This window comes from Eptesicus fuscus, chromosome 5, assembly GCF_027574615.1.
Source record: "Eptesicus fuscus isolate TK198812 chromosome 5, DD_ASM_mEF_20220401, whole genome shotgun sequence".
Classification (NCBI taxonomy): Eukaryota; Metazoa; Chordata; class Mammalia; order Chiroptera; family Vespertilionidae; genus Eptesicus; species Eptesicus fuscus.
In genome coordinates, this window is record NC_072477.1 from 56,631,583 (window position 1) to 56,652,492 (window position 20,910).

General features: G+C 42.1%; 1 protein-coding gene across 3 annotated transcripts in view; it reads right to left on the reverse strand.

Moving 5' to 3' along the window:
• The window catches only part of MAPK6 (mitogen-activated protein kinase 6), a 32,316-nt gene extending 12,184 nt beyond the window's left edge, over nt 1-20,132 (reverse strand). Inside the window, exons 1-3 of one of the 3 annotated variants that reach the window (XM_054716223.1) lie at nt 19,980-20,132; nt 1,322-2,508; nt 882-1,026 (exon numbers count right to left, since the gene is read on the reverse strand). In XM_054716223.1, coding sequence (XP_054572198.1) covers nt 882-1,026; nt 1,322-1,876 — 700 coding nt within the window. In that variant the 5' untranslated portion in view covers nt 1,877-2,508; nt 19,980-20,132. Of the gene's footprint in view, nt 1-881; nt 1,027-1,321; nt 2,509-19,149; nt 19,167-19,313; nt 19,522-19,979 lie in introns of those variants that run through there. The other 2 variants (XM_008143158.3, XM_054716224.1) reach the window with 2 other exon arrangements.
• Between the last annotated feature and the right edge of the window lie 778 nt (nt 20,133-20,910).

The following is a 20,910-nucleotide window of genomic DNA, read 5'->3' on the forward strand; positions in this document are numbered from 1 at the left end:
TATATAGTGAAAATCCTTTGACTCCTTTATGTCTTCCATTCCAGCCATCACTGATATAGCTTCTCTAAGTTTGTAGCTTTTAGAGTCTGTACTAAGTAATTTTATACCAACTCAAAACTTTGCTTTATGATAGTTGGTGTTTTTCATGGATTATTTGCCTCTTCCCATCTTGACTAAATTCTCTCTCACACACACTTTAGACTCCCTCAATAGCACTAACCTCAGCAAAATATTTCTGAGTTGGTTTGTTTGATTCTGAAAGATCACAGTAGCCAGGCAACAGGATATGGCAGCTCAAACAACAGGGATGATTGAGGCAGGGCAGGCAAAGAAAGAATTACTAGATTTTCAGTAATAGCTAAAAAATGTCACCAGGAAGTGACAAAAACTGACAGAATTAGGCAACTCAGATATCATTTGACACAGATTACCAACAAGCGTCATGGATCTAAGAAATACAAAATTATATTTAAGAAATATATACAAAAGAACACTAGAATCCTTTTTAAAAAATGTACTGATTTGAGAAACATTGACTTATTGTTCCACTTATTTATGCATTCTTTGGTTGCTTCTTGTATGTGCCCTGATTGGGGATTGAACCTACAACCTTAGCATAAAGGGACGCTATTTTAGCCAACTGTGCTAACCAGCCAGGACAGAACACTATAATTCTCACTAAATTAACTGAGTAAACAATTAAGTGAATATGTGAATAAGTTTTCTCAACTTTTAAAATATTAAAAACACCATTTTATCTTTACATTTTAATATTCCAGACTATAATAAATTGTTTTAAGTCTTAGATAAATCTTTCTTCATAGATACATACAAAATTATTTCTCTCTGAAATTTTACCCCATATATTTTAACTTTCTAACCTGCAAAGAGGGTTTTACCAGTCAGCATTTCAGCAAAGATGCAGCCTGCAGCCCACATGTCAATGGCTTTAGTATAATTATTAGGAGAAAGTAAAAGACGCGGAGATCTGTACCATTTAGTAACCAATCCTTCAGAAAGATGACCCTGAAAAAGAAATAAAAATAATACTTTAATTTTTTACTTTAGCAGATGAATAGTACATGAAGAATTCTGGATCTACAAAACAAAAAATAACCATAATTGTGAAAACCTAAAATATTATTGATTTCTAAGCATGTCCTCAGGTAAGGATAAAAAGTAAAAAGAAAAGGTACTGTATTATGTAAAATTTAATACAAATAACTAAAAATTCTACCACAATACATAAAGGAAATACAAAAGTACATATTCCTAATGATGTACATCAATAAAGGTCTGTCTCAGCTGGCTTTCCACATACCTTATGGGAATAATGGGGATCCATGATCCGCGCAAGACCAAAGTCACCTATCTTCAGCACCAAGTCTTCAGTATTAATGAAAAGATTAGCTGGTTTGAGATCTCTGTGCAGTACGTTTGCAGAGTGAATATATTTGAGCCCACGTAGCAGCTGATACATGAAAAGCCGGGCATGCTCTTCCAGTAAAGGGCCCTGCTCCAGCACATTAGCCAAGTCTGTCTCCATGTACTCCTGAACAATGTAAACACTGTTCAGTTCGGTAAGAGAGCCCACATCATCTGTTAACTGGTTTCCACTGGGACCAAGAATTTCAAACACTTTCACAATGTTATCATGGTCAAGTCTTCTAATGATTTTGATTTCACGTAGAGCATGTTTGACACTCTGGGGATCAGTAAGGACAATTTTCTTGATGGCTACTCTTTTGTCACAGTCATTGTCTACAGCAGAAAAAACCAAACCATTGCCTCCACAGCCCAATGGTTTTAAGTCCATATACCTAGAGCCCAGATCAAAACCATGAATGTTCATGAGACTTTCAAATTTCTCTGCCATTTTGAAACCCTTACTATTGCCTTTTCCTTTCGAATTGTTGAACTTGTGTAAACAAGGAAGAAAACTGGCATCTAAAGGAAGGATCTTTCAAAAAGGGAGAAGAAAAACGATTTTGCTTCCACAGCAAGATGGTTTCTTGATGTTCATTGCATATGCCAACCAGGCCCGTTGAGTTCCCCTTAGATTTAAAGCTCAAAAAGCTCTCCTCATATTGAGAATTAAAAAGATTGGAGTACTCATAGTTCAAGAAAGGGGCAGCAATTCTGCAGACATTTAAAGAAAACACTCGAGAAACTCAAACGGAATGAAATGACATAGTATGCACTCAGATTTACTGTGCTAAACGATTTAACATTTAACAAAAATGTGAATAAATATGCACACAACAGGCTTCTATGAACATTCTCCTCACAGTGCAGATACATTCAGTGTTGGACTGGTCCTGAGCAGCATCGTTCTAAGGTGCTGGTAAGCACTATTTCCGTTTTGCTTCTTGTCTTCCTTTGTTGCTGTATATTTCAACAGGAAGCCCTGGCAGCTGTTGGTTAACAGATGTCTCTTGTTAGTGATCAGGTGGCTCCAGCTCACCACAATCACAATCAAAGCTACCGTCCATCTTACTCTGATACAACCTAGGGGATGAGAAAAAAGAATAGTTACCACTGCAGAAAATGCTCTTTTCTTCAACTCTGCAAAGTGACATAAATTGGGCATTTAGCTATAAACTACTGATACATTAAACTTATTTTATAGTCACTAAGTTTTAAGATTATGTGCAATCAAAAATAGCTATCTGTGTTGTAAGCAATTCCCATGTGTTGGCTCAGACTCCAGATCCTACCACACTAGATTTTTTGTAATATTTAGGCTCATTAAGTTGTATCATTTCTTAAAAGCCAACATGGAAGGAAAGTTCAGAATATTTTTACAGAATTCTTTAGAATTTGTTGAGGGTTAAAACATTAGTAACACAAAAGGATAAATAAACAGCACATGTATTTATTTATTCTTGGCAATTTATCTTCAAGGAACACTTCCTACAGAAATGTTTGAAAATTAACATACAAAATACTCACTTTTTTTGGTAATGGCAAAATATTAAAAACAGCTAAACTTTCAACAATGGAATAAATGAATTATATTCATTTAGTGGGCTGCTATATAACAGTAAAAATCAATGGTTGAAATCACTAAATATACACTAAATTTAAAAAGCAAATTGCAGATAGAAATGTGCATGCTGAAACTAGTTATATCAGGTTCATAAACACACAAAATAATGCTACGGTATTTTATGGGTACATACACATATACCAAAACTATAAAAAAAATATATGAGACGGATAACAAATTCATAATAACTTCCTTGAGGAATAAGGGAAGGGATTAGAATCAGGGTGGGATTGCACAGTATGTTTCAAATATATCTTTAATGTGTTATTTCCTTTTGAAAAACTGAAGTATGACAAATTGAATGTGATAGAGCTGAGTGGTATGTATATGAGAGCTCATATTATAGTGGGGGAAGACAGGCCAACAAATAAACAAAACACACAGATGTCAGAAGGCAGTAAGTGGTGTGGAAAAAAAAACAAAGGGGGCAGGGAGGGTGGTCAGGGAATGCCTATCTGATAAGGTGGTATTGGAACAAAGCTCTAAAGGAGGAAGTAGGGGGGTGGGTGGGCCTTAGGGATGCTATATGAGTGTTCCAGGTTGAGGGGTTAGCACTGAAGGTGAGTGTGTGTCTCATGTCCAAGAAACAACTAGGAGGCCAATGTAGTAGCCATTTAAATGTATATGCAAGTAATACAGCCTAATCCTAAATGGAAAGGGTTACTATTGCTGACTTTTGATCTAAAAGGTGGCACAGGTGCAATATTCCTTTATTCAAAAGGTCTATCATTTATTTGTTTGATTTTTTTTTTTTTTGTTAATCCTTGCCTGAGGATATGTTTCCATTGATTTTTAGGGAGAGTAGAAGAGAGAGGGAAAGACAGAGAGAAACACCAATGTGAGAGAGACAGATGGATTGGTTGCCTCCTGCATGCCCCCAACTGGGGCCTGGAGCCTGCAACTGAGGTACATGCCCTTGACTGGAATTGAACCCAGGACCCTTCAGTCCACAGGCCGATGCTCTATCCACTGAGCCAAACTGCTAGGAAAAGAAGGATCAATCATTTAAAGGCAACGAGAAACTGTATCAAGTATGAAATAAAGCAACCGATTCTGAACATGATGTGACAACTTTCAATCACCTTCAGCCGTGGCTTAAGAGAACCACTAGGATTTTCAAACACATCAGCTGTTTCACAGTAGTAAAGCTTTTGTACAATAAGTAATCTGGCTTAATTTCTTGCCTGCTTCATATTCCTACATACTTCACATGTGGAAATACAAGAATCTAAAAAATATACAGCACTTGCCTCAAAGTGAGCAAATCTTCAATTCTGAGAAATCAACAAATATAAAAAATTATGTGTGAAAGAGAAATTGATATTAAGAACTCAGGGACTATTTTACAAAAATTGATGCTTACTATCCCTGAGCTCTTTTAATAAATATGAGTGCTTCTTGTATCTGCTTAATATTATGAAGGACAGCAACAGCATAATAGCTTTCTTTGTTTTACTATAACAGAGATGCTTTCTTCAGTTTGCAAGTTTTTGTCTGCTTCTCAGAAATCAGAAAAAAAAGAAAACAAGCAGACTCCTAAAAATTCTGTAGCTTGTCAATTTGTAGTAAAACATTTAAAAGTTATGTTTGCAAATTAACTTTTGAATTAAAAAATACTTCATATTTTAAAGAACTTTAATCAATGTGTCCCCTTGTTAATATTTTCTAGTTATATACTTGTTGATACTTCCTAGATTCTACCAAATATCCTAGAAAAACAGTATTTTTCAAAGGTTCCAGTACTTCTGAAATTTTTAATTTCTAGTTTCCACATTAAATAGAATGCTTGCCCCTACCTTTCTGCCCTAATATAGATAATTCCTTAAAGTTCAATCAAGTTTTAAGTTTTTTATAAATGTACATTTTTAAGTCAGTTCTATAGACTTAACATAAGAACAGTAAAATCTCTAAGTACTCTCTTAAGCATCTAGTGCACTAATAGAGCAATCACAGTCCAGCACAAATAGTGCTTTGTCAAAAAACGACACCACTATTATCTGACAGAATAGCACTATAGTAGGAATTGCAGCCATGAGAATGAGATCTCTCCTCAAGAACTCCTCCCATCCACATCTACCCTGTTTAAATTTTAGTGAGACCAAGCATCTCAGATCAGAAACAAGGGTGAAAACACCTCAGAGATCTCAGTGACTGATCTGCACTCACAGGGGTAGAGGGTGAGTAAAAATTCATCTCAGGGAAGGTAGGAGTCTGTGCCTATGCTGAGAACTGCAGTCCTCACAGATTCAGATGATGACTATACTAGTATTGAAAGCCTTGAACAGACTTCAGAAATATGAGACCATTCTAAAAAAGAAGGTAATATTTATCAACAAAACTGTAATTCCACTAGACCAGTGGTCAGCAAACTCATTAGTCAACAGAGCCAAATATCAACAGTACAATAATTGAAATTTCTTCTGAGAGCCGAAAACCCACTTCTGCGCATGGGCCACGAAGTTTCAATCGCAACTTGAAACTTGCGAGCCCACACGTGGTATTTTGTGGAAGAGCCACACTCAAGGGGCCAAAGAGCCGCATGTGGCTCGCGAGCCGCGGTTTGCCGACCACTGCACTAGACAGTGAGGACTACACCAATAAAACTGGGGGAAGGGGAGAACCCATTATTTACAATGACAGCGTTTGCACAGTAATCTGCCTCACTGTTCTGTATTCTTCCAAGTTCAACATCCTTTACACCAAAAGCTACCAGGAGCTTGAAAAGTAAGCCCATCTTAATTAGTAAGTTGGAGGTAATATTACATCTCTGCATGATAAAGTGGATCCAGTAAATGTTTCTAATTTAGTCACACTTGTTCAGCAAGTATTTGCTAATTTATATATTATGTGCCTGTCAGTATACTAGGCACCAGGGATAAAATCTATAATAATAAAAGGGGAATATGCTAAAATTAGACCAGGCGTCTTCCGGACATCCTTCCTGACAAAGCCAGGGCGGGAGGGAAGCCGCATGGGTCCCGGGTGCCTGCCAGCGCCAGAGGAGGGAAGCCTGGGTTCTAGGTGCCTGCAGGCGGCCGGAGGAGGGAAGCCCAGGTCTGGTGCCCGAGGGAAGGAAGGCCTACTCTTGCACGAATTTTCATGCATCAGGCCTCTAGTAGTAACTATAAACAGACTTGAGCCCTGCCCTCACGGAGTTGACCAGTACAGTATGGTTAGAGACAATAAAGTAACACAGGAAGAAGGGGAATGCAAAGGGGACAAGTGCTACCTAGGAATGGCACAGGATGCTATGAGAGCCTACAGTGGGAGATCTGACCTAATTAGGGAGATCAGGATGTGTGTTCTAATAAGGCAGAAGCCTCCCATGCTCTCTTAGTGACCATGAAAACAGTTTTCTCCTTACCACATTGACCCTCAGAACAGTTGCATTCCAAATCCTGATCTCCCTAACCATCTCCATCTTTCACATCAATCATGCAGCTCCTTGCCATCCCTCAACTATACCAGCAAACTACTGGTCAGAGCATCCTCCATCCACATCAACAACCTCTAGAAATGTCCCATTTACCGTATTTTCCGGCGTATAAGACGACTGGGCGTCTAGAAGATTTTTCTGGGTTAAAAAGTCGTCTTATACGCTGGAAAATACGGTACACCATTTTTTCCACCACCTTTCATATTTAACTTCATAAAAGCAACATTCAAGTCTTACACTTAAGAAAGATCCAGGGATCCACATCCTTGTATACTTTCCAAACACTTCAAGAGAAGAATAAGAAAACTAAGAGGATACATTAACTTAAAATGTCCCTTCCCAGCATCCTTCCCACTTCTTTACCTCCAAATGTTACCCATTCCTACCAACCTCAGTGCTGATACTGTGTTGCTTGGAGAGAGATCAGCAAGTTTTAATTAGCTGGGTCAATGTTGTTTTGTTTTTAACAATTTGATGAATGAAATGAAGTACATAGAATGACTTATAAGACTGATGTTGGCTTTATGCTTTACCAGTGATCTTTTTTCAGCGATCCACCATAAGAAGGAAATAAAAGCTCTCTATGTAGCCCAGGCTGGGCATCAGCTTCCTAAGTTTGTAAGACAGTTCCCTGGAACTGCACTAGACACAACTGTCTCATCAAGCATTCCTTTCTTCCCTAAATTACCTCCTGTTTTCTTGTCATTTAGCCTAGCCCCAGACCAAGAGAAATACAGGTACTCTGAGTCAAACCTAAGTGTATAAAGTTATAAAATGCCAAAGAAATAACTTCACTCTGTCCCATCACCTCCATTCTATAGAAAATGAATAGTCTTTCCCTCTTATCCAGTTACAACTTGGCTGGGTCAGTCAGTAAGGGAGCCTGGATGTGCAAAGCAAGTTTGAGATGAGGGCCTTATGCATAACAGTTACTTTTCTGGTTCTCTCTTCCATCTTCCACCCTGCATCTTCTCAGGATAAATGCTTATATGGGTCATCTGGCCTGATCAAACTCACTGACAGCTCTCCCCCTCCTCCCTCTTCAACAGCTCTTGCCTATTTTGCTCTTCTCCAGGGTCAAGTGAGTAATTTGAGTGAAATGGAATCCAGCCAGCCTCACATCTTCTCAGCCAAAACCCCAGCTGCTATTGGGGAGAAGGGAAAGGTTGAGCTCTACTTATATTCACCCAGGACTGACTCCTAACCCTGGCACAGAGAGGTGTTGTTGTTGCAGCAGTCACCCTTCCCTAAATTCAAGTCTCAAGCTCTCATTAAAGCTACTAAGTTTCCAGGGCAGAGAAGCCCAAAGGCTACGGCTTAACTGCTCATAGGCATTCTTAACAAAGCCCTTGCTCCTAATGTGGAACAGTCCTAAGGGTTATCAGGAACCCCTCCCAGAATTTGGACCTCAAAGAGCCCTAGAGTGCAAATCAGGGTCAGTGAATGATCTTAGAAACCTGGGGTGGCAGGAAGAACTTTAAAATTAAAACACCAAAGCCTAACAGGCTTTGCCTACTATCAGGAACTACTGATTGCTACATAAACTTTCAAAGACAGGTGATTACATAGCAGCAAGCAAAGTATCCAATTCTTAAAAACTTCTCTTTCACTATGGGGGAAGAAAAAAAAGAAGAAAAAAGGAGATATATGTACTACTATATGTAATACTTTAAAAAAAAATAATAATAATAATAATAATAATAAACAACTTCTCTTTCAGTCCTGGCCAGTGTGCCTCAGTTGGTTGAGCGTCCTCCCATGCAACAGAAGGATCACCAGTTCCATTCCCAGTCAAGGTACATGTCAGGGTTGCCAGCTCAATCAATCCCCAGTAGGGGTTGTGAAGGAGGCAGCTAATCTATGTTTCTGTTTCTCTCTTTCTCTGTCTCTCTCTCTCTCTCTCTCTCTCTCTCTTCCTCTTCCTCTAAAATCAATAAAAATGTATTTTAAAAAACCACTTCTCTTCCATTTCCAACCTCTTTCTTAAATTGCCTGCGTCTTTACCTAAATACATTTTCATTTGCCTCTGACCTTAAAAGGCCATTGTAAAATAAATGCCACTATGCTTATTTTGATGCTCTTATCTAGTTGCTATTTACTCTAGGTTATGCATATTGGAATATCAGAACTTTACCGACCAGATAAACAGAATAGTCAAATAATCTCTAAAGACCTTTCCAATTCTAAAAGTTGATGAAAGCACAGTACAAGTTTTTTATTTCACAGATCTGATTCTTCACAAGCACGTATTATAGTGATGCACTCAAACAGGGGCAATGTTCAACCACTCTACACTGAACATTAAAAAAAAAAATCCCTTCTACAAAATTAAGGCTAGAAATTTAAAAATAATTATAATAACCCTTCATCCCCTCTCCTATCTTCTTCTTGCCCAAGCCCTCACTTCTGACTCCTCTCCTAACATTAAGAAAATATTGGAGCAAATATACAAGCAGGAGACATGCAGACAGCCTCCTTCTTCAAGTGCTTTTAGGCATCTAAGATTCAAAGATGAAAATATAAATTTCTGTAGCAGTCAGAATAGGTTAGTAACAAATAACCCCCCCCAAAATCTCAATGATTTGGCCCTGCTGACGTGGCTCAGTGGATGAGCATCGACCTATGAACCAGGAGGTCATGGGGCATATGCCCAGGTTGTGGGCTCGATCCCAAGCAGGGGACATGCAGGAGGCAGCTGATCAATGATTCTCTCTCCTCATTGATGTTTCTATCTCTCTCTCCCTCTCCCTTCCTCTCTGAAATCAATATATATTTTTTTAAATCTCAGTCACTAAGTCTTGCTCATGCAACAAGTCCCACAAACTGTAGAAGCAGTTACCATCTCTACCATTACCACTCAGTGTGCCAAAAGCAAAGAGAACGTGGAAATATCTCACTGGTATCTAAAGCTTATATTCAAAAATGCTATCGACTTCACTCTATTCAGATTTTATTCACCTTTGGTCACATGGTCACACCTACTTCAAGGGAGTGGGAAAATGCAATCCCAACATGGTCCCAGAAGCAGAAAAAAAACAAAGTAAAACAGCTTTAATTCTTCTATGCATCTATTACATTTTTATTCAAAAAAAAATCTTAAGTGCTCACTATATGCCAGGCATCGTTTTAGGCATTAAGGTATTAAGTACAGAGTTTTAAGATATTAAAAAATTGTTGTGGAATATGGCTCCAAATCTAATTTGAGGATATAAATAACATATTTGATACATAGTTATCCCATGTTATAAACTATTATAAAAGCAATTAATTTTTTAATATATTTGTTTATATTATAAAGGAAGTCATTTTAAAAGACTAAGGGATAATAGTAAACTTCATTATTATGTATATGTAAAACTTTAGACAATAAAAATATATATATATGAGAATGTATTATGTGTGAAGCATTATGCCAGGCATATACTCTTACACTAAATTCTCCTAATAACATTGCAAAATGGGTCTTAAGATCTTTATTTTAGAAACCTTAAATAATGCATTCAAGATCACACGTTAGCCCTAACCGGTTTGGCTCAGTGGATAAAGCGTCGGCCTGCAGACTGAAGGGTCCCAGGTTCGATTCCGGTCAAGGGCATGTACCTTGGTTGCGGGCACATCCCCAGTAGGGGGTGTGCAGGAGGCAGCTGATCAATGTTTCTCTCTCATCGATGTTTCTAATTCTCTATCCCTCTCTCTTCCTCTCTGAAAGCAATAAAAATATTTTTTTTTTTAAAAAAAGATCACACATTAGTGAGAGCGCCAGGATTTGAACCTCAGGTTTTTAAACCAAAGCCCATGATCTTCTCTCATGTAATAATATAATTTTCTAATTGACAAATACAGTACACACATATACACAGACCCAACCCTTTGAGAGTAGAGTGTATTTCTACAGGACATTCTTCTGCATAACCAAATATAATCATCCAAGTCAGGAAATTCACACTGGTATAATACTCAGATCCTATATAATACCATCTAATACTACTAAGTGCCTGCCACTATACCAATAATGTACTTAAAAGCTAAAACAAACAAACAAACAAAAAGAAACCCAGTCCAGAATCTCGTGTTACATTAATTACAATGCAAGCTTTTAGCATACTTTTTCCCTTTAGAACTTTAAAGGAATCAAATTATTTTATACTAGAGGCTCAGTGAGTGACTGAAATCGCGCGAGGTGCCCCGCCTCCCGCCGTGCGAGGAGGCACCCCATGGGGGGGGGGGGGGTGTGGGCGGGTGGGGGGGGGGGGGGCCGGGACCGCACCTGACCCGCATAGCGCCAGCTGCCGCGTATGTCCGCTGGGGTGGGGGCAGGCGCTCCTGTGTGTTGCGTCTCCACTCCAGCCCACCCCCAGTCCCAGCCCCTCTGTGTGTTGTGTCTCCACTCTGACCTGCCCCCAGCCCCAGCCTCCCCAAAGTCCCCTCCCGCCCATCCGCAAGCGCAGCTCCTCCTGAGCAGTCATGATGCCCAGCTAATTAGCATATTCCCTGTTTACCTATACTAAAAGGGTAATATGCTAATTAGACCAGGAGACCTTCTGGGAGACCTTCCAGGCGTCCTTCTGGACAAAGCCGGGTGGCGGGGCCGAGGCAGAGGCGGTTAGGGGCGATCAGGCCGGCAGGGGGGGCAGTTGGGGGCGAGCAGGCCATTGTGGGGGCGGAGGGGAGTTGGGGGCAATCAGTCCGGCAGGGGTGGGCAGTTAGGGGTGATCAGGCCGGCAGCAGAGTAGTTAAGGGCAATCAGGCAGGCAGGCAGGTGAGTGGTTAGGAGCCAGCGGTCCCAGATTGTGAGAGGGATGTCTGACTGCCGGTTCAGGCCCAATCCCACAGGGCTCGGGCCTAAACCAGCAGTTGGACATCCTCCGAGGGGTCCCAGATTGGAGAGGGTGCAGGCTGGGCTGAAGGGCACACCCCACCCCCGTGCATGAATTTCATGCACTGGGCCACTAGTATATATAGATAGTCCACAAAAATTTACTGAGCATTTGACATGTGCAAGGCACTGTTTGATGGTACATTGGAGAATAAGACAATTAAGGGTTCTCCTCTTTCCAGAGTTTATATTCTAAGGAAGACTAACAAGTAAACTAATAACATACCGTATTTTCCTGCGTATAAGACGACCCCCAACTTTTCTAGTTAAAATATAGAGTTTGGGATATACCCTATAAGATGACACCCAGCATATAAGATGACCCCTGACTTTTGAGAAGATTTTCCTGGGTTAAAAGTCGTCTTATATGCCGGAAAATACGGTAATTTAGATTTAGCCAAGTGCTATGATTGGATGTCTGGGAAATGGCCTTCTAAGGAGCTGAAACCCAAATGAGAAGGTACCAACATTGCTAAGATATGGGAGAAAACAGAACTTAGTATTTTGAAGGAAAAGAAAAGATGCCAGTGTAGCCACAGAACCTTGAGGAAAGGGTGTGTGAACTAATCATTATATATAATCTTCCTACATAATAAAAGGGTAATATGCAAATTGACCAAATGGCAGAACGACCGGTCGCTATGACATGCACTGACCACCAGGGGGAAGAAGCTCAATGCAGGAATGAAAGCTGAAGGCTGGCGAGCGCAGCAGCGGTGGCGGGAGCCTCTCCTGCCTCCACAGCAGCACTAAGGATGTCCGTCTGGCAGCTTAGGCCCACTCCCTACCAGTCGGACATTCCCCGAGGGCTCCCAGAATGCTAAAGGGTGCAGGCCAGGCTGAGGGGACCTTTCCGCCCTCGAGTGCATGAATGTCATGCACCGGGCCCCTAGTCTATATATATAAAAGGCTAAGTGACCATCCAACCATCCAACCAGCCGGTAGGTACGACGTGCACTGACCACCAGAGGGCAGATGCTCAATGCAGGAGCTGCCGAGCTGCGGTGACTTGGCAGCAGCAGTTCTCGGGTGACGCACCCTGGAACCAGAGAGGAGGGAGCCCAATTCTGGGGTGCGTCACCCGAGAACCGCCCTCTCGCAATCTGGGACCCCCTTGGGGGATGTCAGAGAGCCGGATTCAGCACAATCCCTGCAGGCCAGGCTGAAAGACCCCACCTGCCGAAGAGACCCCACTCACTCCGCAGATGCCCTTCGAGCCACAGTGCTGCCCCAAGAGCGGCCAGCCAGGGAGGATGTGTGGGAGATTGGCTCCAGGGCATGTCTGGCCCATCTTGCCCAGTCCCGCCCCTCCGGCCACCTTCTAATTAATTTCCTTTCAATGTGCACAAATCTGTGCACCAGGGCACTAGTATGGAGATAAGGTTGGATAAGTTGAAAAGAACACATGAGGCAGGATCCTACATTTTATAACTAAGAGATAAGGAAAATTATTAAAGGCTTGAAGCAATTGGTATAGTTTAATTTACATTTTTAAAATTCTGGTGACTGGAAAGAGAATGAACTGAAGATAGTTTAGTGAAAGTAGAGACCAGTTAAAAGCTACTTCAGTAGGCCCATGAGAGGATGGCTGAGACTAGGCTGGTAGAAATGAAAATGTCAAATAGGAGACAAACTCAAATGATATTTTGGAAACCAAGAAAACTTGATGATCGAGTAGATATGAGGGATAAAGAACCAAGAGGATTTAGGGATAACTCCTAGGTTCCAATTACTGAGATGGAGAAGACTGGGACAAGAATAATATGGGAGAAAGGGTTCTAGTTTGGAAATTTAAGTCTATTTAGATCAGGCGTCCTCAAACTATTGCCCGCGGGCCACATGCGGGTGTTTTTGCCGTTTTGTTTTTTTACTTCAAAATAAGATATGTGCAGTGTGCATAGGAATTTGTTTTGTTTTTTTTTTAAACTACAGTCCGGCACTCCAATGGTCTGAGGGACAGTGAACGGGCCCCCTGTTTAAAAAGTTTGAGGACCCCTGATTTAGATAATGTCTATTTAGATAACTGAGTGGTAATATCAAGCAGGCAACTAAATAACGTATCTGGAGTTCAAGCAAGAAGTCTAAACCAGAAACATAAATTTGAGAATTATCCACAAGCACAGTGTATTTAAAACAGTAAGTTGAAGGAGATCACATAGGGAAGGAATTTAGAAAGAGAAGGAAAAAAAAAAAACACAAAAAAAAAACCCAGGACTAAACTCTAGGATATGCCAATACTTAGAGGCAGGAAGAGGAGAGAAACCTCTAAAAAAGTATGACAAGAGCTCTAGGCGGTGTGTCCCTATGGTTAGAGCTTCTGCCCTTACAGCAGCAGTCAAGGGTTTGATCCATGGCCCCGGTGAGGGTGAGGGCGAGTGCTAGAGGCAACCAATCGATGTGTCTCTCTCACATTGATGTTTCTTTCTCTCTCTCCGGCCCCCCTTCTACTCTCTCTAAAAATCAATGGAGCTCTAGAAGGTTTGGATCAGCTTGAGGATCAAAGGGTCCCAGGTTCGATTCCGGTCAAGGGCACCCACCTTGGTTGCAGGCTCCTCCCCGGCCTGTGCAGGAGGCAACCAATCAATGTTATTCTCTCACATCGATGTTTCTGTCTGTCTTTCCCTCTTCTTTTCCTCTCCCTAAAAATCAATGGAAACAAATATCCTCGGGTGAGGATTAGCACACACACAAAAAAAAGTATAACAAGGTATGAGGTAGGAGAAAAGCAAGACAACCATGTGTCTCATAAGCTAAGAGAAGCAAGTAAATGGGCAGAAAACAGTTGTCAACTATACTGAAGTCTAGTACAAGATCCTATCATGTGGATTTGGCAAATGTAACTCACTGGTAACCTTAACTAGAACAATTTCAGTGGTGAGACGGTACTAGAAGCCAGTCTGGAGTAGGATGAAGAGCAATGGAAAGTGAAAAGAGCATACAAAGACAACTCTTGAAAATTTGCTTGAAAGAATATCAGCAAAATGAAGTAATAGCAAGGGGAGAATGTGAAATCATGAGAGGATATATTCGAGATTTCTACATCTACACTGACCAGTATGGTAGACAACAGTCACAGCCACATATGGCTATTGAACAACTGAAATGTGGCTACCATATTGGACAGTATAGCTATAGAGCACATTTGTATACTAATAACAATGACCCAATAGAAAGGAGAAAATTCATGATGAAGACAAGAGATGGGTCCTTGAGAAGTCAAGAGAAGGAATCCAAAGCACAAGTGGAGGAATCTATAAGCAATAAACACAAATGAAGCAAGGCACAAAATTCTAGTAAGCAATGGGAACCAACACGACCTAAAACCAGAATATGTCTTAAACTTGGCTGGAATCTTAAGCATAAGACTAAATTACAGAAGGCTATAAAAGCTATGCAGTAGGGGAAGAGAAGGTAATTCATACTTATTGAGTACCTATTAAGTGCCAGGCATTTTCTATGTAACAAATTATTTGTTATTCAGAACCACTACCATGTAAGTCTCATTTTACAAACAAGAGCACAGATGCCCTGGGGGGGTAAAGCAGCTTCACTGAAATCATACATATAGTAAATGTCAAAAGTTGGACACAGGCCAGTCTGACGTACTCTAGGGTTAGAATCTTCCCACTGCATAAGGTGGGAGGTTAAGAACCAATCAATGTTTCTGTACCTGAAATAAATAACAAATGACATCAATCTGGCAGCTATCAAGTGCCAACAAGCCAGGAGGTACTAGGCCAAAATAACTGTCCCCTCAAAGCTCTCAAGATAATAAAGAAACACTTATTTAACAGCTATTTTTTATTTTTTTAATCCAAGTGAAAATAACTTTATTGAGACAAAAGGAAAAATATACCTACTTTATTGAACACAGGAGTATCAATCAGAAAATTGGTACTGCTTTAATAACTACTAAAATAATATCTGAGCATACTAGAAAAATAGGTAGTTAGAAACCTTCCATCTCTCCAATTTGTAAATGAAGAGGGAAATTATTAAATTGAGCCTAATCAGTTATTAAATTACAGCTTAGATTATTTTAAATTTAATGTGGGTAAAGATCACCCAGATCTGTGCTGTCCAATATGGTAGCCACTAGCTATATGCAGCTATTTAAATACAAATTAATTACAATGAAATAAAATTAAAAATTCAGTTCCTCAGGTGCACCACCTGCAAGTACTCAATAGTTATATGCGGCTACCTCATTGGACAGCACAGAACAAAATATTTTAATCATCACAGCAAGTCCTATTAGACAGTAATTATATCCTCAATTTTGCTCTTGACTTTTTTCAGGAGGGCCCATGGAAAGGGCAATTCAAGACCTGAATTTTCCAAATCAGTCACTAATCAGCTGAGCAGCTATGTATACATCACTTAGCAGAGCTCCCAGATATGTACATTTGAATCACCTGCAAATCTTGTTAAAATGCAGATTCTAATTCAGTAGGTCATAAAATGGGGTCAAGATTCTGCACTTCTAACAAACTCCCATGCTTAGATCTCTCTGCACCTTTGTTTTTTTAGCTGTCAAATGATGTGCCAGGGGCAAGATAATGTCCATGACCCTTCTGTATACACTAATGTTTTATAGTTTTACGGCTGCACAGAATTAAATACACAGAGACTTCATACTCTCTGCAGAGGTAGGCTCTTTCCTAAAGTGAATGCTAGGGTTCTAACAATTTTTGTGATACCATTGTTTTTTCATGAAAAGACATAAATTTAAATGGAAAATGTTGTTTGCTATATAAACACTTAATCTCTGTACAACTTTTCAGAAATGGATTTAAAAGGCTGGCATATATGAAAGACAAACTTTTTAAAAACTATTAGAGGGGCACATTCTATTTTCCAACTATGCAGTTCATTGAGGGGGGAAAAACAATGCTGGATGCAGTCTACACTGTTACCTTAAAAGTATCAGCTCCACATGAAAAACAACTCCCTGGAAAAAAACCATTAACTACAATAACATTATTGTTGGTTTTGTAAAGTCTCAGTCATGGCTCTAGAGCAATAAAACTGACCAAAATCCCCATACCACTAGCAGGCTAGAGTAATGAAACAGCTTACAAAACAAGTTGAAGGAGATGACAAGAGGCAGCCAACAATGCCACAAAGGATTTACTTTTGAGGCATCTTCTTTCTATTTTAACAGGGGTTCATGGTTCATGTGGGAATAGGAACAAGGAACCACATAGCAGTGGTAAGACTAACCATTTCATAAGGCAATATACCTCACTGGAAAGAGGCTAAGATATTCAGTTTGTTTATAAATTCTGAATTATGCACGACAGCTAATTACCTATGATCTTAAACACACACAGGACGTACTTGTTCAACCTCTAAGTGATAGAATGCTTTTAAAATCTGTAATACTTTTATACTTATATTTTTATATTTCTTTTAGTAGGAAATATATTTTAAGGTTTGAATTAAACCATTTTTTAAGTTCCTCTATATAAATTATACAATGCTCTTCCAAAATCTCTCCAAAGATTTACTTCACATTAACAATTCAAACCTTAAAATATATTTCCTACTAAAAGAAATATAAAAATATAAGTATAAAAGTATTACACTTTATTGCTCACAAAATTCTTCAAATAAGTCACTGAGAAAATAGTATACAAAAAGAAGTGAGGGAATGGGGGGTTTTTTCTTTCCATCTTTAAAACAAGCTGCTAGTCAATGTTTTTTTCTTCTCAATCTTATTTTAAGTCAAACGGTTGCTTTTTAGAACCAGTCAAAATATCTTAATTACCAAATTTCAGTGTATGTCCTAAATCTGGAACTGTACATTCAGCTTATCTTTTAAAAAAAGGATGAAAAACAGTGCCACCCTGGCCAGTGTCGTTCAGTTGGATGTTGTGCCATGCACCAAAAGGTTGCCCGGTTTGATTTGGGGTCAGGGCACATGCCTGGTTGCTGGCTTGATCCCCTGGGGTAGGAGGTATGCAGGAGGCAGGTGATGACCATGGATGTTTCACTCACATCAATGTTTCTCTCTCACTCTCCCTTCCTCTCTCTCTAAAAAAATATAATAAGTACATATATATTTTTAAAAACAGTGCCTGTAACAATAGCTATCTATTTCAAGTTATCTTTGTTAAGCTGAAAACTCATTTAATCTGGAGAAAGCACTCTGTATAATTCCATCAGAGTGGAATGCTCATGTTCAGATGCAACATTTCTGTACCTTTTCCACTTATTTAAACTAATTTGTAGATTTTATAAAGGTAACTTTTACATTACCAATGAAAACATAAGGTTAATTTCTACCATAAAAGTACTATCTGTCCTTTGTAAGTAATCTGTAACAAATCTCTCTCAATAAGAACCAAAGAACAGTTAGGATCAAACATTTAATTTCAGCAACTGACCAGCAATTTTATCTTTCAACAAATGTTCCAACACCTGTAGGATATATGATAACCTTTTGAAATGCAATTTAAGAAGTCATCACTTTTTTAGAGAAACTGTGGTTCCTCCTGAGAAAGAGAGAATTATAACGTGGACAGAAACATGTTAGTCTATCATTTAAAAAAATACAGAGTATAAAAAAAAAAAGGCCACGTAGCAGCCCGTGGGCAGGATGAGTCATCACCCAACTCAAAACTTGCAGCACTTCAAGCTTCCTCCTACCCGACCCCATCCCCTTCAGCAATGTACCCTGAGTCAGCAAACCTTTCCATTTTGTCAGTTCTGAATTCTCACGAAGCTTAAATGAATTTATGCAAAACACTGCAACACATTTGGGACTAAGACTTGTCACTGGAACATGTGCTTTTTCTACTGCAAAATTAACTGATCTTCAAATCAATCTTCTCTAGATTCTTAATTTACAGAAAATAATCAAACACTAATCCTCTTTTGTAAATAGGTGAACTTCAAAATATGGTGATATGTAAAGGTTTTTATAAACAATACTCCATTTCCCGGAAGGTTTTTTTCCCCCTTTTAATCTGAATAGTAATATCTAGATGATAAAACATGTCCTGCTCAAATCTGGCATTTCCTGGATGACAGCAATTACTGAATTTAGGACACCAGTAAGCAATTTTACAAGTTTCACAAGGCAATACTCTTAAGTGATGTAACATACATGTGTGTGAAAGGACTTTACACACCTTGGCACATAGCAAGCCCTTCATAAACATGTGTGAACAACTACTCGCTAAAGATATATAAAGTTTCTCCCACCCAATAAAACATTGTTTTTCGAACGTTAAAAATCTGACGTTTCTAAGAGAAACTCTAGAGGCAATTCCCTCTTTGGTCCCTTCATTCATCTAGTCAAGATTACTCTTTCCATCTCAGTTTCCCAACGTGGGAAAAAAAAAAAAAGAGAGAGAGAGAGGCTATGCCCAACCAGAACTTTAAAATATAACAAGGCAGGAAGAATCAAGCAATCAGAAAATTACTCTGAAGCTGTTTGCGCTCCATTTTGTCCCGTTAATTTTTTTCTCAACAAATCATCTTGTATCCGTAAAAAAAAAAAAAAAAAAAAAAAAAGTTAATACTGAGACTGACTGTGAAGGGCATTTGTAAGCACTGAAGGAAAAAAACACGACTTTTGCTGCAAACCTAGCAGGCTTCCAATTCCACATCACCAGTCCCCTTCACTGGGCTTTTTCCAAGGAGCAAGCAAGAGAAAAACCAGGAAAAGGAATAAAAAAGATCCTGCTTCCCAGAGCTCCCAACCTATCACCTGAACCCGTTGGGTCTCACTACACAACTAGGAACAAAGGACGGCCAAAGCACCTTTGCTTTGCAACGCACCTCACCAGGTCCGACAGCAACGCCCGGCGAAGGCCCTTGGTACCGCACCGGGAAACCAAGTTTCCACTGGGGTCCTTTCCCAGCCCACCGCTCCCCGTCCCGGGCGCGACTAAGGAAAGGCTGCAGGAGAGGAGGGAGGGAGGAAAAGAGGAATTCCGACTCACGAGTTTTCTGTGTCTCCTGGATGGCCAGCCTCAAAACTTAGGCAGAGGACTCACGGCTCTGCGGCGAGCCGGCGAGGTGTGCGCGCTACGCACCGTGCCGAGCCCGCCGGGAGGCTCTGCCCGGCGGAGTCAGCTGAGGCCGAGTCACTGGACTGGGAAGGGGGAGGAGACGCGGGAGCATTCCGACCGGCAGCGTGCCAGGCGGGCAGGACTCCGCGCCACCTCCTGCTCCGGGCCGCCCCTCCCAGCCCGCCGGGCCGGGCTTCGAACCCGCGGAGTAGGCGCGGGCGGAGGGGCCGGGCGGCACGCGGGGCTCGAGGCCGGCGGGCGGGCGGGCGCGGCCGGGATCCGCTGCCGGCGAGGGGCGTGCCGGGTGGGAGGGGCGCGCCGGCCGCTCCGCCGGCCCCACGCGGGGACCCCGGCCCGCCGGCCCGCGCGGGGACCCGCCGGCCGAGCTCGGGCGGGCGGACGGGGCCGGCGAGCGGGCGAGCGAGCAGGCGGGCAGGGGGCGGGCGGGAGGGAGAACAAAAGCGCCTTTGTTGAACGGCGGCCGCCGGAGGGTCACACACACAATGGAGGAGGGAGCCGGCTCCGCCGCCGGGCCCGCCGAGGCGCCCTCCCGAACCGCCCGCGGCGCGCCCCGCACACGTACACACACACACTCACGGGACTTCTCCGACTCATCGAGGGCGTGCGGGGCCCGCGGACAGCCCCCAGTGTCGGCTCCGGTCTCCGGCTCTGCGGGCGGCAGCGGCGTCTCGGAGGCTCCCGCTTTGCCGCAGTCGCCGCCATGTAACCCCGACCCGAGAGAGAGGGAGAGGGAGAGGGGCGGGGCCTCCGCCGCCACGCCCCCCACGTCACAGGCTCACTCCACGGGTTCCCCCGCCTCCGCCGGCCCGCGCGTCCGCACGCGCTGGAATTTCCAACGCCCGTGACTGGGCGCCGCGAGGGTGGCCGGAGTCACGCGGGCCCGTCGGCCGCCTCGGTGGGCCGGGTTGGGCCGGGCCGGGCCGGGGTCTGGCGGGGAGGCGGGCGGACGAGCCTCCTCTGCTCTGGCCCCAGCACAGGAGCACAAAGTGCCCAACTCCTTAGGGCCGTTTACTGCGCAGCTACTGCGTGCAGGGCACTGGGCAGCCAGGAGGAACGGGCCTTCGTGCCTGTCCCCAGGATGGGCCGGGAACGGGGCTGGACCTGAAGATGGATGGACTAGAAGGCCAGAGCCGGCTTACAAGGCCAACCTGTTGGAGGGCCACGTGCTAAGAAGGCCATTAATTCTGCCTGAGGGTGTGGAGGAAGTGAGGTCGCCAGGGTGACCTTCAGCTCTGTCAAAAGGAACTGGTTTAACTTGAGGAGGTGATGGGGAGAGTGCTCCCGGAATGGAACAGCGTGAGCAAATGCTGGGAGGAGGAGAGCCCTGGGTGTGTGTGTGTGGGGGTGGGGGGGGGTTGCACCAACTGGGATGAGGCCAATATGACCGAAGTGGAGAGGAGGTGCACTGGGAGATGACGGGAAATACGGGCCGGTGCCTTCCTGGGCCCACTTGGCTGAAATGCAAACTTATTTTATCATGGCTTATTGAGTCCAAGGAACCTTTCCA